Below are 25,888 nucleotides of genomic sequence, written 5' to 3' on the forward strand. Positions count from 1 at the left end.
ATAGTGTTGGTCTGCAGTTCGATTCCGGTCTAGAGCACATGTCTGGGTTGTGGGCTTGATCCCAGTTGGGGGGCATGCAGAAGGCAGCCGGTCAATGATTCTCTCTCATCATTGATATTTCTATCTCTCTCTCCCTCTCCATCCCTCTCTGAAATCAATAAAAATATATTAAAATTAAAAAAAAAAACAAAAAAAAACAGAAAAAAGCCTTGACTTATTTTCTTTATTGAATTAAAATTACACTATATATAAAATAGTGATGTATATACAGAAGGATTTAATGTCATAATATATACAACTATCTTTAAAGTCAGGATGCAAGTTACAATGATTATGAATATAAAATTTATATTAAAACCTTCTCCATAGTGGTTTATTTGGCTGTTTTAGTTCGAAGTCGTCGTTTGAGAATCTGATGATCACTTTCCTTCACTTTATGATCCATCAAAATCTGAAATGAACAATTACACAATTTTTAAAAAAAATAAAAGCTTATTTTAACTAGTAAAATATGTTCGTGTGCTTATTAGACATAATAAGTACATTATATTTTTTGTCTTCTTGGACTTACAGGTATACTATCTTCTACAAAAAAGCATGCTTAAAGTAACAGATTTTGTAAAAGATTATTTCAACACTTCATAATTCTAGAATTAAAATAATCTACATTCTGTATTCAGGTATACACAGCTTGAAATAATTACTAAAATGTTTGGAGACATGTAACTCAAATAAATTTTTTAAAATATATTTTTATTGATCTCAGAGAGAGGAAAGGAGAGGGAGAGAGAGAGATAGAAACATCAATGGTGATAGAGAATCACTGATCGGCTACCTCCTCCGCACCCCCTAATGGGGGATCAAGCCCGAAATCCAGGCATGTGCCCCGACCATGAATTGAATCATGACCACCTGGTTCATGGGTTCCAGCTCAATCACTGAGCCACACCAGCCAGGCTCAAATAACTTTTTTTCTTCTTTTTTTAATATAGAGCCTGCAACCTGGGCATATGCCCTGACCGGGAATCAAACCGTGATCTCCTGGTTCATAGTTCGACGCTCCACACAGGCTAGGCTCAAATAACTTTTAAGAAATTATCTTTCTCAGTAACAACTATATAACTTAGAAAGTTGAAAGAGCATTGTATTGCAAGTAAAGAAATAATAATTTCAGCCAAGGGAGGAAATTATGTACTAATCAGACAGATGGTGAAAAGTGATGAAGAGAATAGTACTTCTGACAGCATGTCTTAACTGACGCCAATTCTATGCCACTTGCTTTTAAGTGTCTATCTCATATCTGATAGCTGCTGTTGCAAAAAGACTCTCTCCCCTGATTTTTCTTGGCCATTTCCTGCTGAAGGCTTTTCCTTTAATTACTTTTCTATTTTCACTTTCATCCACTAGGCAAATGTAAGCATGATAAAAAATCAGAACTTTTCCTGTAACAGCACAGCCTGTTCTGAATGAGGAGAATGAGTCATAGAGTCATGGTGACAAACTGCAGTCTTTTCTCAATAGAACCTGGGAGACTCAGAGGGAAGGTGGGAGGAAATGACTGAATGTCAACTCCAGATTCTTACCAGGCACACTGGGGCCCAGATTTGTACAACAGTGAGAAAGATAACAAAAATAGATGCTAGAAGAAAATAAATTACTAAACAGTGATAATTCTGATGGAATTAAAATTCCTCCGATTAGTTCATAAATGTATGCATTAATGCCGCATTTATATTTAATTACTACAAGTTTAACACATTTGCTATCAAAAGCATATTTAAAGCACGTTGTAGAAATATGATCTAAAGAATAATAATTCAAACTATTGTAAAATTCAAATTGTTATGAATACTTCAGAATTTAAAACAGCACAAACAGGTTTATTTTTAAGAAAACTGAAGTAGTAGCTTACCACTTGGCCGGATATATCAATAGGAGATGAAATTTCATTTGTGTATAATTTCCGTTTGGTCCGTTTTGGTCGAGATACATTTTCTTTACTTACTTCTACATTCGAGAGCTTTGAAGAGTTCATCGTTTCAATTAATTTCTTTGCTATGAAAAATTATAGATTAGTTAAATCCTGAAACAAAAAATTTTCTAACTGCAAAGGTTTAAAATTCTTAATAAAGAAAAAAATATACCAAGTAAAAAAGAAAACCACTGTAATTTATAAATGGTGAAAGGACATGATAGACAATTAACAAACAAACAAACAAAAGCCTAATAAACACATGAAATAATGACTAAGAGCAAAAATAAGTAAGTAAAATATCATTTGACTAGTAAATTATAGTACCACCAGTAAAATGTAGGAGTCGTTAATGATTTGAAAGAGGTTTATGCTATGCAAAGCAAAGAAACAGGATGCATACATAGTGGACCATGCAGCATTAAATGTAAGGACGCAGATCTATTTCAGTAGTCACATGTAAAGATGTCCACAGGAATATTAAGTAAAGGTAGTTTATTATTGTGAGACCTTTTAACTTATAGTTAACACATGCACTCACATATACATACACACACATACACAGTGTAAGAGAAAGTAAATTGTTAACAATTAATTGCTTCTGGGAAGAGAAAAAGGAATTTTTAAATGTCTTACTTTGCACATTTGTTTTATTTTTTAAAAGACACATGTTGGTTTTAATAGTATTTTTCCATTTGGGGAAACTCCTGGATAAAATAAATCCATATACACAGGATAAACTATATATTTTTTAAAATAGTAAAACATTTAAGGAAATATGCTAAAATGAGGGTGCACTTATAAAGGGCTGAGCTGAGCTTGAGAAAGCTGGACTGCCAGATGTCAGCGTACACAATTAAGATAAGCCAAATGAAAGTAACACTCAAGCCTTTCCAGTGGTTCTCAACCTGTGGGTTGCGACCCCTGAAAATACATCCTGCATATCAGATATTTACCTTACGATTCATAACAGTAGCAAAATTACAGTTATGAAGTAGCAACAAAAATAATTTTATGGTTGGGGGTCACCACAACATGAGGAACTGTATTAAAGGGTCGCGGCATTAGGAAGGTTGAGAACAGAGTAAGAAGCTAAACCTGAGAAATCACAGCTCCCGCCCATTCCTTTTCCATATTTTCCCATAGAACAGTGTGTGGTCTAGGTCAGAAGTATCAGCATAAAACTGAGGGCCATCTCATTACCAAGGGAACCCAGAACAAAAGACTCATGCACTTGCAGTTTTATAGGCCTTGCGGCTGGAGGCCAGGCCAAGGGGCTAGGTGTGAAAAAATAGAGTTTGAGGGGAGAAAGGTGTCTTCAAGGTTGCCTCCCCATCCCTGTCATAAGGTATTCAGCAGAGGCACCGGAGGAAATTCTCTGCTGAAGGCCCCAAACAAAGAGGCTCCAAAAGAAGGCACTTAGGCTAGGAATCCAGTTTCGTACACGCATGGCTGGACCGGACCCGAGTCCTTGACTGTAACTCCCTTCAGAGACTGCAATGCACTGTGTGCACTAAGTTTGGTGTGGGGAGGGCAGCTCTCCCCATGAGGCCTAACAAGTAAAGCCTCTGTAATTGCTCGTGGTCAGCCTTAAAAACAAAACCACACACAGGATTTTGGCCTGGAGGCACCAGACTTCTACTACTAAGCCCCAGCCACTGTACTAAGAGCTGGGGATGTGAGCCTGACAGACATTTTGCACTTGTGGCACTTTTATTCTAGTGCAAAAGAAAACAAAGAATTATAGCTTAATTCAATTTGCACTTTGAAAAGAACACTGTCTGCCGGGTGTTGAATGGATAGGAGACAGGCAAGAAGTAAAAGTTAGAAGACCAGTGATACCAAATAAGGAATTAACAGTGGTTATCAGAGCAGCAGAATTTTAAGATTAATCTCAATTTTCTTCTTTTTTCTCTATATTTCCAACTGATCAACAACAGATATGTATTGTAATTATAGCTGAATGTTCAGTGGTTGTTTGGCCTTAAGTACTAAATGGAGGTGTTTCTTTGAGTGCAGAAGCACAATAAAAAAATCACTGAGTTATTGAAGGCACTATGAACCAAGAAACGTTTGGGAACCTCTGTGTAAGTTTTTACAGAACAGTACTTTTACACAATCTATCTGAATCAATTCATCTGTCCCCTGCCTTCATAGTCCCTATCCCTCCCTATTCTCCTCACCTCTACTCTCCAATTTATCCTATTGCTACCACTCAGGTAATCTCATGAAAACCCACTCCTCTACCTGCCCTCTCCCCTCAATAATCTCCCCACATTCTACATGCCAGACGAATATTACAACCTGGAATAGCCTGCATATTCCCTATACTTTCCTGGTACTCTACCTATGTCGAAACTGTTCCTCTGGTAGGTGTGTATCTGTGTGTGTACGCATGCATATATATATATGTTTTTGTTTATGTATACACGTACATAAAGTGTACATCTGAGCATATATTAATACACAGGTATTAATGTGGCTAAGAAAAAAGCATTCAGCAACTAAACTCAACGGACATTATAGAAGTATATGTTTTTTATATATATGAATAGGTAATGTTTATCTGTACATAGAAAAAAACACTAGAAGAATATATACAATTATACTAACAGTGTTTATCTCTAGCAAATGTAATTCTGCCAACATTTCATTACTAGGCTAAATTCTTCTGTAAAATCTTCCCATAGTCCCTAATTAGAACAGCTCATTTCCCTTCAATACTACCACAGCACCCTACTTGTATCTCTGTAACTACAGAGCAGCCTGCTCTGGATCAATTACTTAAATATAGGTCTTTCTTCACCACAGTGAGCTCCTAGGCCTTTTCATGTTTCCTCCCACAGTACCTAACATAGGACAGTGAATACTTGAAATATAATAATCACTGTGATGAGTTTATATACCAATCAGATATTAGGAAATACCCTAATACCTAACATTGAAGGGCATTTAATTAATTTTCTGCAAACCTTTTGATTGAAGAATTGTTGGAGAACGTTGTATGAAGTCTCCAAATTTCTGTAGTTTTCCTTCTTTTTTCTTAGCGGTCAAGTTTACATTAACTGCAGATGCCTGGCTCCGTAAAGAGTATGTTTTATGAGATGATGACTGTGAGGAAACCTAATAAACAAACATTTTTTGTTATTGTTGATGAGGACTGTTCGAAGGAAATACTATAGCCACCGTTGAATTAAAGAGGCCAGACACAGGTTATGAATTCTCAGACAGAGAATTATCAATTAAGAATATAAGGAGAGCCCTGGCCGGGTGGCTAAGTTAGTTGGAGCACTGTCCTATGCTCCAACAGGTTGCGGGTTTGATTCCTGATCAGGGTGTATGGGGAAGGCAGCTGATCAATGTCTCTCCCCCCCACCCCTCCACCCACTTCCTCTCTCTCTCTCTCAAATCAATGGACATATCCTCAGGTGAGGATTAAAATATATATACATCCTTCATATATATATATATATATATATATATAGAGAGAGAGAGAGAGAGAGAGAGAGAGACACACACACACACATATATATACACATATATGTATATATGTATATATATATACACATATATATGTATATATATACATACATCCTTATCTAATAAAAGAGAAACATGGTAATTGGCGTACGACCGCCACCCTTCCCATTGGTTAATCAGAGGAGATATGCAAATTAACTGTCAGCCAAGATGGCGGCTGGCAGCCAGGAAGCTTAAACTGAACATGAGGCTTGCTTGCTTCAGTGACAGAGGCCTGCCTTGCCAGCCTTTCAGCCTGGAGTTTAAGAAACATAGTAACAAATAGAAGCTAAAAAAAACCCCAGAAACCAGCTTTCAGGGAGCTGGGATCTCAGAGCTGGAGTTGATACAGAGTTTCGATTGTAGAACCGAAACAAACCAGATACCTGATTTCAGAAGCGGAAGCCTCAGAGCTGGAGCCGGCTAAAGCTGGCCCAGAATTAAAAAAAAAAAGAAAGAAAAAAAGGAGCAGTTGGGAGCTTCAGACACAGCCTGAAAACAGCCCTCAGCCCCTAACCCAGACTGGTCAGGCACCCCAGTGGGGACCCCCACCCTGAAGGGTATGTGACCAGCTGCAAAGAGCCATCATCCCCTCACCCAGGCTGGCCAGGCACCCCAGTGGGGACCCCCACCCTGAAGAGTGTGTGACCAGCTGCAAAGAGCCATCATCCCCTCACCCAGGCTGGCCAGGCACCCCAGTGGGGACCCCCACCCTGATCCAGGCCACCCTTCACGGCAAACCAGCCAGCCCCCACCCATGCACCAGGCCTCTACCCTATATAGTAAAAGGGTAATATGCCTCCCAGCACCGGGATCAGTGGAGTCGCAAGGCCTCCCGGCACTGGGATCAGCGTGACAGGGGGCAGCGCCCAAACCCCCTGATCGCCCTGTGGCTCTGTGTGTGACAGGGGGCGGGGTCACAACCTCCCTATCAGCCCTGCTCTGTTCCTGACAGGGGAAGGCGCCCCAACCCCCTGATCAGCCCTGCTCTGTGCCTGATCTCCCCAACCCCCTGATCGCCCTGCAGCTCTGTGTGTGACAGGGAGTGGCGCCCCAACCCCCCCCCCCCCACCCCATGGGCCCTGCTCTGTGTGTGATGGGGTAGAGCCATAACCTCCCCATCGCCCCTGCCCTGAGTGTGAGAGTGGCGGCGCCCCAACCCCCTGATCGGCCCTGCTCTGTGGGTGATAGAGGGCAGCGCCCCAACCCCCTGATCGGTCCTGCTCTGTGTGTGACAGGGGGCGGTGCCCCAACTCCCCTATCGGCCCTACTCTGTGAGTGACAGGGGGGAGCTCCTCAACCCCCTGATGGGCCCTGCTCTGTGCATGACAGGGTACGGAGCCCCAACCCCCGTGATGGGCCCTGCTCTGTGTGTGACAGGGGGCAGTGCCCCAACTCCCCTATCGGCCCTACTCTGTGAGTGACAGGGGGAAGCTCCCAACCCCCTGATGGGCCCTGCTCTGTGCGTGACAGGGGGGAGCTCCCCAACCCCCTGATTGGCCCTGCTCTGTGTGTGACAGGGGGCAGTGCTCCAACCCCCTGATTGGCCCTGCTCTGTGCGTGACAGGGGGTGGCGCCGCAACCTCCCCATCGACCCTGCCTTGAGCGTGACAGGGGGCGGTGCCCCAAAGCCCCAATCAGCCCTACCCTGAGCTTGACTGAGGGTGGCATTGCAACCTCCCGATCCGCCCTGCTCTGTGCATGACACAGGGCGGCGCCCCAACTCCCCAATCAGCCCTGCTCTGAGCCCGGCCAGGGGCTGCACCTAGGGATTAGGCCTGCCCTCTGCCACCCGGGAGCAGGCCTAAGCCAGCAGGTCATTATCTCCCGAGGGGTCCCAGACTGTGAGAGGGCACAGGCCGGGCTGAGGGACCCTCCCCCTCCCCCCCGAGTGCACAAATTTTTGTGCACCGGGCCTCTAGTATATATATACATATACATATATGTATGTGTGTGTGTATGTGTATATATATATATATATATATATATATGAAGGTTGTATGGACCGGAGAATGGCAAGCTGAGTGTGATAGGCAGAGTAGTAAGTGAGACATGAACAAGAAGTGCCTGCTACTGGCCAAATGCTAAAGCTTACAGTCTAAGCTAAATCAGATGAATAGAAATAAAAGATAAATGAGTTATAATTAGACAAAACTGAAAAATTACTAATCAAATGTGACAACTTTATTTTTGCCTTCTACTTTATAAAGAATTGAAATGGTCAATTTTGGACAAATTAAAAGACAAACCTTTTGTTCCTTTTTGACGGGAGAATTTTTATGCTCAGAAATAGGGGACTTCAAATTAGTTCTGGGTGTAGTATTCTTATTTTCACATTTCACCAACTCCTAAAAAATAATATATTTAAGCACTGGTTAATTTCTTGACAATATTTTCTTTCTCTGGAGTTAGAGAGAGAGAGAGAGAGAGAGAGAGAGAGAGAGAGAGAGAGAGAGGGGAGGGGAGGGAAGAGAGAAGAGAAGAGAAGAGAAGAGAAGAGAAGAGAAGAGAAGAGAAGAGGAAGAGGAAGAGGAAGAGGAAGAGGAAGAGGAAGAGGAAGAGGAAGAGGAAGAAAAGAAAAGAAAAGAAAAGAAAAGAAAAGAAAAGAAAAGAAAAGAAAAGAAAAGAAAAGAAAGAAAAGGAGATAACAGTTCTTAACCAGGGGTGATTTTTGACCCTGGGGAACATTGCCAATGTCTGGAGATACATTTAGCTGTGATTGCTGGGGAAAATGGAATTTTATTGGCATCCAGTGGATAGAGACCATAATGCCACTTAACACCCCTATGATGCTCAGGACAACTTTCCTAAAGAAAGAGATATCTTGTCCCAAATGTCAATAGGGCTGAAGTTGAGAAACCCTGATCAAAAGTATAAATTTTTCCCAATTTTATTGAAATATTAACATATAACATAAGAAGTTTAAGGTGTACAATATGATGATTTAATACATTTGCAAAATGATTAAAGGTATGAATTTTCCACACACCATATATAATGAAATTATGAGCTAAATGAAAAAGATTAGAAGGGAGAACATCTTTCATTTGAACCCACACAGTACAACAATATACCTTCCCTTTCCTCAACTCCCAAATTCTGCAAAGCATCTATGTCTACGACCTCTAACTGAAATTTGACAGCACTGAAAACAAAATAAAATAAAAATCTTCAGTATAAACACAGGTAAAATGTGAAAACATATTCTGTCTTCCCTTCTAAATAGACATGACCTCTTAGGAAAAGCTTTTTTAGTATTGTTAACTGAACTGAACTGGCACAAATCCTAGTTATACCAAAGATTATAAGCATAAAAGTGTGTGTGTGGCGGGCGGGGGGGGGGGGGGGGGGGGGGGCAGAACAGAAACAGATAAAGGATCATGACTGAACCTCAGAATTCAAGTGACCAAGTGAAAGCCATTAAGGGTCAAAAGAAGCAGACTTTCTTTTTTTTTCCCTTTTTTTAAATATATATTTTATTGATTTTTTACAGAGAGGAAGGGAGAGGGATAGAGAGTGAGAAACATCGATGAGAGAGAAACATCAATCGGCTGCCTCCTGCTCACCCCCTACTGGGGATGTGCCCGCAACCAAGGTATATGCCCTTGACCGGAATCGATCCTGGGACATTTCAGTCCGCAGGCCAACGCTCTAGCCACTGAGCCAACCCAGTTAGGGCAGAAGCAGACTTTCTTAAAGGGGAAGGCAGGTGGCATCATGGGAAGCAAACAAACAGGACAGATTTTAACTCCATCACACTTGTAGTGTTCAATAAAGAGCACTTTGAAGTCTTCACTGGAATAGAATATAACACTGTATATATGATTTTCATGAGAACCTCAGTTTATTATAGCAGTTAAGAGCTAGTAAAATCAATTAAAACTTTTAGGTTTTACATGATTTGCCTACAACAATCTGTATATCTATTCTGAAATACACATGGAGCTAAAGGAGATTATAGACCAATAGTAAAACGAATAATTGTATTTTAATACTGCATACACAACAAATTTTCCTTTTCCCTTGAAAAAATAAATCAAGGAAATAAACATAGATGATAAAATACTTAGTATTTTAATGGTATCTAAAATGTATTAGATATAAATTAAATATAGAATAAAAGTTAACAAAGGCTATAGAAAACAACCTCTAAAGGTGTTTTAGGTGTAGAAGGAAATAGTCTAAATAATATTTATTTAGTAAATTTATTACCTGACGGAGAGCCTCAGGAGTATAGTTAGTACTACTTCTGCTCTTCCACCAGCTTGAAAATATAGTACTCTTTAAAAGAGTAAAAAAAAAAAAAAAATTGTTGAAGATAGTTATTGTGCTGAAGAGCTTATAATTAGTTTTAAACTTAAAACAAATTACTTACCTATCTATGACATGTGGAATACAAACTAAGCATTTTAAACATACTACATCTACTCTTTTATTCCCAAAAGGAGGAAACAGGGGGGTCAGAAAGTTTGTGTGACATGATAGAGGATTGGATAACCCTACAATGAAAAAGCTGCAGTAGAAAGAGAAAAAGCTGCAATAAGAATGAATAAATAGATTTTTTTTAGCCTTCCACTAAATAGAGGTCCAAATTTTAATATACTGGCTGTTAGAAAAAGAATTTCTCTTCTAAAAGAGACCATAGAGTTATGACAATAGAGACCTAAGATACGGATAAACTATAATCTTAATATCTATAAGCTTTTTGTTTGATGACTATTTAACTACAGTGATATTCTAGAATATGCCATAATTCATGATTTTGGTCTCTAACAGGAGTGCTTATGAATCGGAGGGAAGTGTAGCAGAGTTTAAGTATATATTGTAAATGAGTTCAACAACAATAATGCTTGCTTGTTAAATTTACTCATCAGTTAAGTATTTACCTGTTCCATTTCGTTGCTCTTCCTCTTCCGAGCCTTGGAAATCTTAACCGTTACTGGTGAGGCACAACCAGGGTGTTTCACTGCCATTTTGTTTGGCTGTAAAGGTGTAAACTGAATCTCTAACTCAGGTTTTGGAAATCGAGTAGTTTGATTATTTTCTGTTGACACTTCACAAGAGTCAAGAACTACAAATTCATCCTATAACAGGATTAAAAATGAAAACAAACCTTATTTAAAGAATATAAATTTATAAATCACAAAGAATTAACTCTCGAATACCTACTAAAGACAAAGGAGTTAGAAAAGATAAAAATTGTGCTGGGGTCAAATTCAATAGAGCAAGGACAGAGATTGAATTATCATCTACCCTCTTCAAGCTTACACTAGGTATGCTAACATCGAGGGAAACTTAGAAATTAGTATTTCCCAGTATGATCCTAAGAATTATCTAGAGAATTTGTTTAAAAGATTCGTGGAACCACACCACAAACCTACTAAATCAGAACTCTCCAAGGAGAGCCTAGGCCCTAGAATGTTTAATAAGCACCCAATTTACAGTAGATTAAGGTTTGCTGCAAATTCTTTGCTGCGCTGCTACTCTTCCCACTGAGATGGAGGTTCATTCTCTTTCCTAGGATCTGGGCTGGCCCTAGTGACTCCCATGACCAACAGGATGTTCTTCTGAGGCTCAATCATAAGAAACCTAACTTCCACTCTGCATTGTCAGAACACTAACCTGCAGGACACACCCCTCTCCTCAAAATGCCCCACTTCAGAATCTAGCTATAAGAAGCCCAAGCCATAGGGAGAGGTTCTATATTGGTCCATCTGACTTCCCAAATCAGCTCTGTGAATGAATCATTTTGGAATTTTAGCCCAGTTGAGCATATTAATTTCATACAGGCAGGAAAAGTATGCAAAACAGCCTAACAATACCATTCTCCAAAACTGTCAAGTACACAATAACTGCTGGAGTTCTTAGTAGGAAGTTGGAATCAGGAGGTTTAGGAGAACATACACAAATTTACAGAGAAAGAAATCTTGTTTGTGGATCAACTTCAATCTTTCTTTTTTAAAATATATTTTATTCATTTTTTTACAGAGAGGAAGGGAGAGGGATAGAGAGTTAGAAACATCGATCAGCTGCCTCCTGCACACCTCCTACTAGGAATGTGCCCGCAACCTAGGTACATGCCCTTGACTGAAATCGAACCCGGGACCTTTCAGTCCGCAGGCCGACGCTCTATCCACTGAGCCAAACCGGTCAGGGCTCAACTTCAATCTTTTATACGAACGTTATGACCTACAGTAGTCTCTAAGGTCAATACTAATAAGCTGAAAGGGAATGGTTCAGAGTATTTCCCTAGATTAAAATGCCCTTCTCTTCCTGTTCTCTGCTTGGTAAAATTCTAGTCAACCCTGGATGATGTTATGATGTTATTTACCTTCGCTAATCCACATCCTCAACCACTGAGGCAAAATTCATCATAAGCTTCTCAGTCAGTGTTTCTTAGTACTCTGTTCATACATTACACTTAGCCCAAAAGGTAAGGTCAAACAAGGTGGTCATTTATGTATCTGTCTTACCAGATTTTTCCTCCTTGAGGGTGGCTGTCATAGCTTATCTATGTTTGTATTCTCAGTATTTTGCAAGGTTCCCAACACTAAATGCTCCCAATAAATGTGTTAAAAAATTTTTTTGAAGTAATTTTATCTTCAAACTTTAAGTGCACAGAAGTTTTATCTATTTCATATATAATCTGAGAATCTGTATTATCCAAAGTGATTCATAGAATCCTAAACTCACTACAAATTATGAAATTTCATTGTGAGTAAGATTGTTGATCAAGTTATTAAATGGGTATGATTTCAAAATGCTAATTAAAGGGTCTCTTAGAAGGGCCAATAAGCATCCATACTCTATCTTTTGTGGGATTTCCTATTTCTGGTCAACAAATTTGTTTATATTAACAGATCTGTTATTTGAGATCAATATCACTTTGAGAGGGTATTGTATGGAGATCTAATCTCTCAAAAGAATTTCGCGTCTCCTCAAAAACCTTTACCTTTTTTTCCCACAGCGGGGAGCATATATAGCTAATTATGCAGCATGATAACTACAATGGTTGATTAAATTATACTTGCATGTGTTATTTGGTTATTAATGGTCACTGGTAAGTAAAGAGGGTAAAAAAGTGGACTGTGTTACCAAATGCTCACCTCTACTTCATTGCTGGAAATTTCAAAACCTGTAGACTGAGGTTCAGTTTCAACTCCACCAAGATCTGTTGAACTCATATGTATGGGCTTGATATCCACGGTTTCTTTTTCCTAAAGTAAATATTAAAGCAACAAGCCATTGTAACCAAAAATAAATTAAAACACTTCAACTAAAGAATATAAAATCAAGACTTGGGCAGATAAAATAGGGGAAGCAATCAAAGACTTCTTCAATGAGCACGTAACTCTCCTTTCTCCTCTCTTTCATCCTCAGGAAAGGCTGGACAATATTCCAACCTCTTCTGAGTTTGATATAAAGAGAATTTGAAAGATTACTTCCAACTTCCAAGGTGTTTTACATATATTATCTCATTTTACTTTCACTGTAACTCTTGAATTAATTTGTCAAGAATCATTCCACATCCAGTGATTAGAAAGGGGTTTAGGGACCAGAGGCTTTAAGAGGAAAAGATTGGGTTTGATAGAGTTAGTGATAAAAGGAATTAGAAGTGAAAGAGGAGGCTGGACAGAAAGTGGGATTTACACATTTGATATTGTAGAGATTCTCTTTCTGGTCAAGGGTTTGTCCTTGGTAAGAATTAGTTGAAATGGACTGGAGATAACAGTAACTTTAAGGCTAGGATGTCAGATGATGCCCTGTGGTGCATATTGTAGCTATCTAGAATGAGGTGGGAGGAAGAGAGCTAAGAAGGTGCCAGAGTCCACTATGAATTCTAGTCCATTATAATTTCTAGAAATAATAGTGGTAAATACGAGGAATGTGTAGTATAGCTCAGTGTGTCTCAACTTTTTTCATGTCATGGCATTCACAGACGTATTTCCTTGGGGCCTAGAAGGTATATGGAGAAGGTTGCTTGTGGTCAGAGGCCACTGGCCCAGAGGTGACAGCTGTCCTAGAACCTTCCTAGCTTCCCTAAGGGTTGAGGGAACAATATCTTGGTGTCTATAAGCTATTTATATTGCACTGGCTGAGGAACTCTGGTGTAGGTGAATGAACTACACCAAAGTAAAGTGCATTAAAAATGAAAAGTAGCCTGGCCAGTGTTGCCCAGTGGTTGAGCATAGTCCTATGAACCAGGAGGTCACGGTTCAATTCCCTGCCCGGTTCCCGGCTGGATCCCCAGTGTCAGGTGTGCAGGAGGCAGGAGGCAGCCAATCAATGATTCTCTCTCATCATTGATGTTTCTCTTTCTCTCTCTCTCTCTCTCTCTCTCTCTCTTTTTCTCCCTCCCTCTCTCCCTGAAATCAATAAAAATATTTTTTTAAAAAAATAAAAAGTGAAAAAAATTTTAAAAAAAAAATCATTCCTACTTTCCAGATGAGGAAATAGAATATGATATGGCCAAGGTCTGTACTAAGTTAGGTCTGAACTTTGATAACACAATTTTTAAAAACTAGAGTTTTGGAAATGAAACTATAGCATTACAGTAGAAAAGACCATATTGATAACTAAACCTTTTCTTGTTGCACACTGTTCATCCCACTTTCTGAGTCATAGGTTATATTCTATTCCTAAATCTACTTAAGGATCTACAAAGAAGTATTAGATTACATTTTTAAACTTAATAAATTTCGACCTGGGCCTTCTCATCACTACCATCAAAATCAAGTCAGCCCTGGCCAGTTTTTCTCAGTGGTTAGAGTGGTGACCTGCAGACCAAAAGGTCTCATGTTCCATTCCCAGTCAAGGGCACATATCTCAGTTACAGGTTCCCCAGCCCAAGTAGGGGTGCAGGCAGAAGGCAACCAATCAATGTGTCTCTATCTCAAGCTGATCTTTCTCTCTTTCTCTCTCTCTCTCCCTCCCACTCTCTATTTATTAGTGGAAAAAATAGCCTTGGGTGAGTATTAAAGAAATAGAATATTTAAAGAAAATCAAAAGTCAAATACATCTCCATGTCAACTACCCATAACTGTTAAATAAGATTCTGTTGAATAAAATGTGGGGATAATAGCATGTACTTTCACTGAGGTAAAAAATGAACTGTGCTAATTGTCTTTTACATATGCTCTCAAGTTTCACAACTCTATTAAGACAATATTATCTCTGAACTAAAAACTCAAAATTCATGAAAAATATCCAAAGAATTTTTCAAACTCTGATTCCCCTCTGATCTATTGGAAACTTACTTTTTTAACCATTAAGGATTTAAACAATTTTGAAATTTTTCTTTAATATTTTTTTAAATAATTTTTTAGAAAGGACAAGATTTTACTGACTGTTTTAGAAGCCTCTGATGTGATCCTTTTTTTCAATTGTTCAATTTCATTATCTTTTTGAGAGTTACTGGATATTAGTGCTTTCAGCTGCTTTTCTAAAGCTGCAACCAGTTGATCCCGTTCTTCTCGCCACTTTTGAAGCTTGCCATCTTTCTCTGCCAGCTGTGCTGTCAGTGTTTCCTAACCAGAAATTAGAGAAAATGTTAAAGTATATATTGATAAAAGTTGTATATGAGATAAAACATACACACCATGCTAGTAGAATGTACAGTTCAAAATGCAAAACAAGTTTCACAATAAGGTAGGGATAGCCCTGTGGCAGTCAAAAGGAAGAAAATTTTAAGTTCTATACTGAGACAGAAATGTAATTAGGTATTTTCCAAATTGCTAAATAAACTGGAAAAAAGAAAAAAAAGAACATATGTGAACCTCAAGATAAAATGGGACAGAAGAGTCATCTTACTGTCATCCAAACCTATAGAAAAGTTTTGTAAGGATTTATCTAAGCCAGACTGTTGAGGGCGTGCCCAGAAGCAAGATCTCAATGGATTGAGAAACTGCTCAGAAGAATGGCAGTTTTGCAGTTCCTTTTATGCATTAGCCAAAGGAGAAAACATAAGGAAGGTTACATGAAATCTATTGTGGCCAATTAAGGAGGCAGGAGAAAGCAAAGCAGGGACATTTCTAGGATTAAATAAAAGGCAAAATGGGCAAACACCTCTTTTACAGTGGTAGGTACAGGAGTGTTAATAGTTAACATTTACAGAGATAGCAGGCAGGGAACATGATAACAATGAGGGGTTCTGTGGTCTCTTGCTATCGTGGTCTTGTGCTCTGGTGCCTGCAGTTGTGCCTTCAAGGGTCTAGAAAAAGATGCATAAGAACAATGGACAGAACTCACTTAGAGATTGACTTTTGCTAAGGAAGCTCTGGGCCTGTGACTCGACTACCTACCATGCCCTGTCCAATTAGGAATTTGTGATCAGAGCATACTGTGTGGTCACTCTTAGACACTGAGCTTGTCAGGCCTGCCATGTGCTCCTCCATCCCCTACCCCAACTTGTCAGGTTTATTCTACAGCCCTTATTTTTATTCACAATAAAAATAGAAAAGGTGCCTTTAAAAAAAAGAAAGAAAACAACAAACCATGCACAGACAGAGAAGAATCCCAGAGATAAACTTAACAAGCCCAAGAAAGCAGGTGAAATACACCAAAGAGAAAGTATAATTGCTACCAACCACTTCGTTTTGTTGCTTTAAACCACGCTCTCTGTCTTCAGCATATTTTTTCATCTCTTTGTTTCGTAGATTCTCAGATTCTTTAGCTTGAGTGATTAGTATCATTTTCTCATCTAACCATTTCTTTCTATCAGAATTATATTTCTGTTCAGATTTCTATATATAAAAACAGTACAAATAACTATCAGATGCTTAAGTAGTCAAAAAATCTATTTTTATACCATTTTCATAAAACCCATCACTTTTTAAAACCTTAAAAGTGCTTGTCTTTCAACAATGACAAGATCAGTTTATTTCAGATTATAAAATAAACATTGCTGGTTTGCTTTCCTAAACACTATTTCCCTTATAAACTTTACTTTGCTATGAAGTTCATTATTTAAAGACTTAAGTCAGTGAGCATAAGAAGAAATAAACAATTTAAATTCCTGAAAAAGTTAGACACACATCTTCCTAAATGACAGGGGGGGGAAAAAAGACTTTGTGTGTGATGGTCTTTCCTTTTTTATTTTATTTTATTTTATTGTTGAGAGTATTACAGATGGCCCCATTTCCCCCCTTTCCCTCCCTCTACCCAATCCTAGGCCTTCACCTGTCTATTGTCTGTGTCCATGGGCTATGACTAATTTGTGCTTCTAAATCCCTTCACCTTTTTTAGCCATCCCTCCAACCTGCCTCCCAACTGGCAACCTTCAAAATGTTCTCTGTATCTATGAGTATGGTTCTGTTCTGCTTGTTCACTCATTATATTTCATGTAATACTGTTTAGTGGTGATGAAGTCCTTTAGCTTTTTCTTGTCTGGGGAGCTCTTTATCTGACCTTCCATTCTTAATGATAGCTTTGTGCCTTGGCTAGCGTGCTCAGTGGTTAGTGTCAGCCCGCAAACCGGCGGGTCTCGGGTTCAATTCCTGGTCAAGGGCATGTACCTTGGTTGCAAGTTCTTTCCCCAGCCCCGGTTGGGGCAGGTGTGAGAGACAACCAATCACTGTTTCTCTCTCACATCTATGTTTTTGTTTCTGTTTCTCTCTCTCTCTCTTTCCACCCCCTCACTCTAAAAAAATCAATGGTAAAAAATATTCTCATCCCAGGTTTCAGCACTAATAAAAATAAAAATAACAAAATTCTCAGGTGAGAATTAACAAAAAAATTAAAATTAAAATAAATGGTAGCTTTGCTAGGTAGAGTAATTTTGGTTATAGGTCCTTGCTTTACATGTGATGGTCATTTCTAATTGTATGGGTCTAAAAATAAAATATTCCTGGGTATATAAGATGCCAAATAAAAAATAACATGTGCAATAGGACAAACATTTATTCGTTTAAGGATCATTGAGAACGTCTGGACCAAGAATACAAATGACCAGTAATTTTCAAACTGGGTTCAAAGGCATCTAATCTATACATTCAAAACCCAAGTAAACAAGAACAATAACACCACTTTAAAATATATATCCCACTGTTTTTAGAACTATGGTAGTCCATTCCAAGATTATAAAGCTTATAATCTAAGATATGTGATTACATCATTTGAGAGCAATGCAAACATACCAATACTCCTAAATATAAACATTCTCAATATAGTTCATGCATTTTTTTTCATAATTAATAGTATATTTACTTGGGGTTTTCACAATAAAGGGTAAATTCTAGAATATATAATTAACCCTTACAAAAGAAAGTAGCGATTTTTTTGTATTTGTTCAGTACCCAATTACATACAGCCTGCACTTAAGAAAATAATTTAGATTTAGTCAACTTTTCAAAATCATTATGTTTTCTTTAATCTTGAATCTAGTTATGAATGCAGCTCCTAATTTACAAAATTTTAAGCAGTGTTTGGTAAATCCCATTAAGAACATATTTCCCCTATATGTTATATTCCATACACAGTATGTTTGAGTTGACCATGGAAAAAAATATAAACATCAAACAAAATATCTTCTATATAGTATGGTTTCAAATATATCCCAGTGTCCAGATATTTAACACTGTTCTTTTCCAACTCAATAATTACATATGTAAATAATTACATATTTATAATAATCAAAATAATTTTCCTAAAAGTCACCTTTCCCATAGCAGTATTTGATGAGTAAGAAATTCAAGAGTAGAAAAATAGGTAAGATATGGTGACTTAAGTATTAAATATGTAGGATATAAAACTGAAGACCCAACCACTGTATTTTCATTTGTAAATTAGTTTGTATCTTAGGAATTTCCTCCCCGTGTCATTTCAATGTATACTGAAAAAATTATATCAATATATTAGTTACTCCTAGGAATTATTTTATCCGTACATGAAGCAACCATAAAATATTTACTGAATTCTCCTCTCATCAGAAATATAATAAACACATAAATATATATATTATTGTACTGATGGGTGGTCATGATAATCTGGCCACTCAGTGTATATATATTCACTGAGTATATATTCACTCAGTGTATATATATTCAGTACAATGAAGTGAATTAGTTATGCAAACACTAATAATAAAACCTTGAGAGTATCTGCTTAGGAAGTTTTTATTATTCAGTATTTTTGGAAGTGTCAATGAAGTACTGATGGGGTGGTCATAATAATCTGGCCGGTCATAATAATCTGGCCCCTCAGTGTGTGTGTGATAAATAAAATCCTACCTGTAACTCATCTTGAAGTTTATTGAGCTTTTTACTAAGCACATCTGTGTTACCCTCAAGTTCTTCATTTGAACTTTGATTACTTTTGGTTTCCAGATCTTTGCATTTTTCTTTCAATTTTTCCAATTCTGTTTGAAAACATAAAATTATTTTTAAAAGCATGCAGAAATGATACCATTTAGAGACACATGTGGCATGGGATACAAATAAGAAAAAAGAACACAGATCAAGACAGAACTAGAACTACACTAAGCGCCTCACTTTTAAGAGTTCTTACCAAATTCTTAGAGAAGAGGAACTACAGGGACCTCATGGGCACCCACTGAATAGTGTTCAAATTTATACGATATAAATTAAATGCATGTCAGTCTTAATTATATAGGAAACTTCAGGTAATTCTCGAAAATTAAACTGTGATGGTATTCTCAGGGATGAAATCAGAGTATTTATACAAAGATAATACTAAGAGCTAGAAAAAGGTAAAACTTAATTGAAAGTTTATTCTTAACATCTGGGGAACATTGCAAGAGCATGTCCTTAGTCCTTCTTTACTATACACAATTTTACTTAGATAAAATAATTTTCATCACATTGGAAAATAGCAGGTGACAGGACATTCCAAAGACACACCAAATACATTTTCATTATGAATTATTATAAGTACTATAATACTTTAAAGGGAAAGAAATCTAGGGAAATAAAGAAAATGCAAGAGTATGTCTTGAGATATTTAAGCAATATTGCTTTACCTGTAGCAAGCCTTTCAGCTTCCTCTAATTTAGCTTCAAGCACTTGATCTTGTTCTACCTGAGTTTGTTCTTGTTCTTCTAGTGTCATTCGCATGTCTTCAATTATTTTTTCTTTAACACTTAGATCTAAAAATAGTGAGTGAACATTTTAGAAATTACTAACATCTCCATCTAGATATCCAATTTTTCTTGAGTTCTTCTAAAAACACTAAAATACACTTTTATTAACTATAATAGGATATGAGTTCCATATAAACAGAAACACTAAAATACACTTTTATTAACTATAATAGGATATGAGTTCCATATAAACAGAAACTGTCTTGTTCTCTGCTATACCCTATATGTTTAGAACAGCACTGGCATATATGAAGCACCAAATAAATATCTAATGTGCAGATGGATGCTTGGATGATTGCAAGAATGAATGGATAGATGGCAAGAATGAGAAGTAGAGGCAAACAGAGTGAGTGGAAAGGGAAAAGTAAAACTATCTCTATATGCAGAAGACATGATCTTACATATAGAAAATCTTAAGGAATCCCCAAAAAGGAAGAAAAATAAAGAAAACTTTATTAGAGCTCATAAACTAGTTCAGCAAAATTACAGGATACAAAATCAATATAATCAAATTGATTTTCTTTTTATACACTAACAATAAACAATCCAAAAATGGCATTAAGAAAATAATTCCATGCCCTCACCGGTTTGGCTCAGTGGATAGAGCGTCGGCCTGCGGACTGAGGGGTCCCAGGTTCGATTCCGGTCAAGGGCATGTACCTTGGTTGTGGGCATATCCCCAGTAGGGGGTGTGCAGGAGGCAGCTGATCGATGTTTCTCTCTCATCAATGTTTCTAGCTCTCTGTCCCTCTCCCTTCCTCTCTGTGAAAAATCAATAAAATATATTTGGAAAAAAATAAAAAGAAAATAATTCCATCTTCAAAGGCATTATAAAGAATAGTATACATAGAAATAAATTAACAAAAATGTGCAAAACTTATACACTGAAAACTAAAAAACATCACTGAAAGGAATTCCAGAAGGTCTAACTAAATGAAATGATATCCCACATTCATGACTAATACTGTTAGATTGGCAATTTCCCCAAATAGACCTTCAGATTTGACAAAATCACCATCAAAATTCTAACTGGCTCTTTTGCAGAAAATGACAAGGTGATACTAAAATTCAGGTACAAATCCAAGGAAGCCAAGCCAAAACAATCTTGCAAAAGAACAAAAGTGAGAGCATTCACACTTCCCATTTCAAAACTAACATACAGTAACAATACAGTGTGATACCAGCGTAAGAACAGACATACAGATCAATAAAACAAAATTGAGAGTACAAAAATAAACCCTTATATTGATAGTCAACTGATTTAAAGACAATGCAATGAAGGAAAGAACAGTCTTTGCCACAAACACTGCTTGGACAGTTAGAGCTCCATAAGCAAAAGATACTTATCTCAAACAATACACAAAGTTATTCTCAAATGGATGAGCTTAAAATGGATCAAAGATCTAAAAATAAAAGAGCTAAAACTATAACTCTTAGAAAACCTACATAACTTTGAATGGGCAACAGTTTCTAAGACATAACAAGTTATCAAAACAAAATAGGTAAACTGAACTTCCACCAAAATGAAAAACTTGTATGCATCAAAGGACACTATCAAGTAATTGAAGAACAGCCCAAAGAATTAGAGAAAACATTTGCAAATCATTTATCTGATAAGGGCCTAGTATCCAGAATATATAAAGAATTCTTACAATTCCATAAAAAGAAAGACAAGTAACCCAATTTTAAAATGGGCAAAGGACTTAACAAAAAATTGTCCAAATAAGATATACAAATGGCCAACAAGCTGAAAACTAGATTCTCAGTATTTAGTCATTAGGGAAATATAAATCAATAACAATGGCATACTACTTGACACTCATCAGAATGTTAGGTTAAATAGTGTTCCCAAAATATTCATGTCCACCCACTATGAATATAACCTTATTTGGAAATAGGGAATTTGCAGATGTAATCAAATTAAGAATAAAAGTCATTTGGATTAGGATGGGCCCAAAACCTAGCATGACCAGTGTACTTATATGAAGAGGGAAATCTGTACAACACTAATAAGAAGACACTGATACAGACATACCATGTTAAAACAAAGGCAGACTGGAGTTAAAATGACACAAACCAAGAAATACAAAGGATTGCCATTACCTACCAGAAACTAAAAAAGATTCTTTCCTAGAACCTTCAGAAGAAACATTTCAATATCTTTATTTTGAATTTCTAGTTCTCAGGACTGTAGGAGAATAAGTTTTTTGTTATTTTAAGCTACCCAGTTTGTGATACTTTGTTACAGCAGTCCTAGGGAACTAAGAAAGATAGCTATAACTTTAAAAATGAAAAATAACTAGTATTAGCAACATCATAAAGAAACTGGAGCCCTCATCCACTACTGGTAGGAACACAGAATAATACAGTCAAAAAAAAAAAATACAGTCACTGTGGTTAATTTTGACAGTTCCTCAAAGAGTTAATCATACAGTTACCATAATCCAGTAGTTCCACTCCTGGATATATATTCCTAAGAGAATTGAAAATATATATTCACCCAAACATTTGTACACAAATATTCATAAAAGCCAAGAAGTGGAAACAATCCAAATGCCAACTGATACATAAATAAAATGTAATATTAGTTGGCCATAAATAAGAAGGAAGTACTGGTACATACTACAATATGAATAAAACTTAAGAACATGCTAAGTGAAAGAAGTCATACCCAAAAGGCCACACCTTATATGACTCAATTTACAAGAATTCATATAAGTGACTGTCCACAGCAGGCAAGTCCAATAAAGACAGAAAGTAGATTAGTGATTGACAGGGACTGGCTAAGGAAGGGTTTCTTTTGGGGGGTGATGAAAATATTATGGAATTGAGAGTGGCAGTGATTGTACAACCTTGTGAATATACTAAACCCACACAAATGTTCACTTTTTAAAAAAATATATTTTATTGATTTTTTACAGAGAGGAATAGAGAGAAACATCGATGAGAGAGAAAGATTGATCAGCCGCCTCCCGCACACCTACCAGTGGGGACCTGCCCGCAACCAATGCACATGCCCCTGACCGGAATCGAACCCGGGACCCCCCAGTTCCCAGGCCGACGCTCTATCCAGTGAGCCAAACCAGCCAGGGCCAAATGTTCACTTTTAAAGGGTAAATTTTATGGTATACTATATATTATATCTCAAAAAAATTTTAAACAAATTTATTAAGATAGCTAAGTGAATAGCATTCAGTATTTAAATAAAAATGTAGAAGTCAGGAAAAGCCTCAAGAACTGAAAATGCAAAATTTTTTTTTAATTTTGTTGATTTCAGAGAGGAAGGAAGAGGGAGAGAGAGATAGAAGCATTAATGACCAGAAGAGAGTCACTGACTCCTGCATACCCCCTACTGGGGATTGAGCTCACAACCTGAGCATGTGCCCTGACCAGGAATCAAACCATGACCTCCTGGTTCACAGGTCGACGCTCAACCACTGACCAGGCTGAAAATGCAATTTTTTTATTAAGAGATGAGTAAGTGATGGGGAAGAAAGGAATCTGCATAATTTTACATACAGAAATTAAGGGAGGGACAAAAGTGGGTAAGAACTCTGTGCCAAAATGTGCATGAATACAGCAAGTAGACTACAAAAAATGTGTAAATAATGAAGTCCAGCTATTTGAACACATAAGAGACTGTACCTAAGTGGACTGTGCCCTGTGACATTTTTTGAGTTAATAAAACTATTATAATAATCATACCCTGCATGTCTTTCCCCATATGAACATGTAAACCTACTGTATGTAATTATCAACAAAGAAATTTGTAAAACATTCTAAATAAAAAAAAATCAATACAATCTGAGTTTGAAAAAAGCAAAATTCAGCACATACAATTTGAGCCTAAAATTGTAAATGTTCCTTTTAAACTTTATAAAAAATTTTTTAATTTTAAAGCTATTTTACTTGAAGTATATTGTTTACATGATTTTGTCTAGAAATCTATTCCATTCATTGTGACCTATGAAACTTTATTTTTCACAAAATGTTGGCCATTTCCTAGAGATCAATGTGCCTTTGACTGAATATTTCTTAATGTTTTAATTTTCAAGAATAAACTTTATACTGATAAGTTACTCATTAGAGCCCTAACCGGTTTGGCTCAGTGGATAGAGCGTCAGCCTGCGGACTGAAAGGTCCCAGGTTCGATTCCGGTCAAGGGCATGTACCTTGGTTGCGGGCACATCCCCGGTAGGAGGTGTGCAGGAGGCAGCTGATCGATGTTTCTCTCTCATCGATGTTTCTCTCTATCCCTCTCCCTTCCTCTCTGTAAAAAATCAATAAAATATATTTAAAAAAATAAATAAATAAGTTACTCATTAGAATCAATCAATGCTTTCTTTTGACAGTGTTACAGCCTATGTTGGTTGCCCTTAGTTTACTTTAGAATTTTCAAAGGAAAATGTTTAAACAAACTGGCATTGCAACTATTTTGTCAATCATTTTAGTATTAGAAGTAGAGGTTTGTTCCTGACCTTTGCACACTCTCTCATACTGCTGTATAGTTTCTTCCACTTTCTGGTTACTTAACTGCTCCTGCAAAATGAAAGAATATGGATGAAATGCAAATATAATAAACACACAAAAATATTTAATAATGAGGCCTGAAAAGAAGGTTCAATATTAGGTTTGAAATCTGTCTCCTATAAAGCTGACTACTAGTCTTGAGCTTCCAAGTTTCTTACACCTTGGAGGAAAGGGTAGAGTGAGAGTGAAAAAGAAAAAAATAGTAGTAAAAATTTTTATACCTTTAATTTACCTCAAAGTTACTGCCCAGTCATTTTACTTAACATTTTACGTTATTGTGTTTTCTTATGCACCACAAAAGCAAAAACAGGGAAGTGGAGGTTTACTATGTAGTTAACAAAGGAGGAATAAGAAAAACCATTAAAAAGTTCCATATCAGTAAATTCAAAATGCAGAAAAATAGGACCCTCCAACCAACCCCCTCTATGTAGAAAGTAGATGGAAGGTTTGAATAACCAAAGCCTTAAGGGCAAAGATTAAATTATTAGCACTAAAAATCCTCCAATTCCAGTTTTGTTTTATTTTAATACTTTTTTAATTGATAAAAATAAGAGGGAGAGAGATGGAAACATCAATGATGAGAGAAAATAATTGAGTGGCTGCCTCCTGTACGCCCCACACTGGGGATCCAGCCCACAACCCAGGCATGTGCCCTGACCGGGAATGGAGCTGTAACCACCTGATTCATAGGTCAATGCTCAACCACTGAGCCACCGCAGCCGGGCCAATTCCAGTTTTAACTTGTTAAGTAATCCAACCCATTTCTTATCTAACTTCAGCACTACCTTCTTAGGTTATAAGTCTTAGAATAAATCATTACAGAACCTAAAGATCTCTGAATTGTATTATGAAAGTATAGATTGCTTTATTAAAACGGTATTCAGTTAAAAGTTTAAATCACATGTTTATATATGAATATTCATTAGTTTGCTTCATTTAAAAGGAAATGTGTAAAGACTACAATAACCTTTCTTTATTGCTGCTTTATCCAATTAATTGATGTCAAGTAAAATATAACCATTTAGGAAACAGGAGAATAAAAAGAGAACCCAACTATGCTGATCATCTGGAAAAAAAAAATATATATATATATATAACCATTTATAAATGCTTAAGTGTCCTCTTAAAACATTTTTTTTTACAGGTCCTGAGCTTTTTCTTTTCACTTTTGGTTTTGAAATAACTTTAGATTTTATAAAAGAATTGCAAAGATACCAGAAATTTCCTGTATAACCTCCACTTAGCTTCCCCTAATTTCAACATCTTCTATTACCATGGTATAGTATTTTAAAATCAAGAAATTAACTAACATTGGACACAAACAAATGAGAAGTTTAGTCTTGAAAATGGAAACAATTATTTTTGTCTGGGGAAAAAAATTAGCATTGGTATAATACTATCAAAACTGAAGACTTTATTTGGATTTCATGTTTCTTCAACAATGTTCTAGAATCCAATCATGATACAATGCCACATTTAGTCATCATGTCTCGCTAGTATCCCATCTGTGATAAGTGCCTCAATAACACTTTAATGACTTTGCCACTTTTTACTGGTCGGGTATTTAGTAGAACATCCTCAGTTTGGGTTTGTCTGATGTCTTCTCATAATTAGACTAAGTTAAAGGATTTGGAGGAAGAATACCACAGAAAAGATGTGCCCTTTGGTCACATCAAATCAGGAAATACATGTTACCAATATGGCTTACCACTGGTGATTATATTCTTAAACACTTGATTAAAGTTAAGGTGTTGTCTGCCAGGTTTCCTTAC

At 37.0% G+C, this 25,888-nt stretch overlaps 1 protein-coding gene across 9 annotated transcripts in view; it reads right to left on the reverse strand.

Annotated features, from left to right (window-relative positions):
• Positions 1–209: 209 nt before the first annotated feature.
• The window catches only part of KIF20B (kinesin family member 20B), a 62,749-nt gene continuing 37,070 nt past the window's right edge, over positions 210–25,888 (reverse strand). For 7 of the 9 annotated variants that reach the window (XM_036336649.1, XM_036336653.1, XM_036336652.1 and 4 more), the window contains 12 exons: positions 24,065–24,125; positions 19,467–19,592; positions 18,718–18,845; positions 16,078–16,233; positions 14,839–15,018; positions 12,598–12,708; positions 10,378–10,575; positions 9,704–9,772; positions 7,741–7,839; positions 4,945–5,095; positions 1,913–2,055; positions 210–451 (listed from right to left, as the gene is read on the reverse strand). In XM_036336649.1, coding sequence (XP_036192542.1) covers positions 374–451; positions 1,913–2,055; positions 4,945–5,095; positions 7,741–7,839; positions 9,704–9,772; positions 10,378–10,575; positions 12,598–12,708; positions 14,839–15,018; positions 16,078–16,233; positions 18,718–18,845; positions 19,467–19,592; positions 24,065–24,125 — 1,500 coding nt within the window. In that variant the 3' untranslated portion in view covers positions 210–373. The remainder of the gene's footprint in view (positions 452–1,912; positions 2,056–4,944; positions 5,096–7,740; positions 7,840–9,703; positions 9,773–10,377; positions 10,576–12,597; positions 12,709–14,838; positions 15,019–16,077; positions 16,234–18,717; positions 18,846–19,466; positions 19,593–24,064; positions 24,126–25,888) is intronic. The other 2 variants (XM_036336654.1, XM_036336651.1) reach the window with 1 other exon arrangement.

The sequence above is a fragment of the Myotis myotis genome, unplaced genomic scaffold (assembly GCF_014108235.1).
Source record: "Myotis myotis isolate mMyoMyo1 unplaced genomic scaffold, mMyoMyo1.p scaffold_m19_p_15, whole genome shotgun sequence".
Lineage (NCBI taxonomy): Eukaryota > Metazoa > Chordata > Mammalia > Chiroptera > Vespertilionidae > Myotis > Myotis myotis.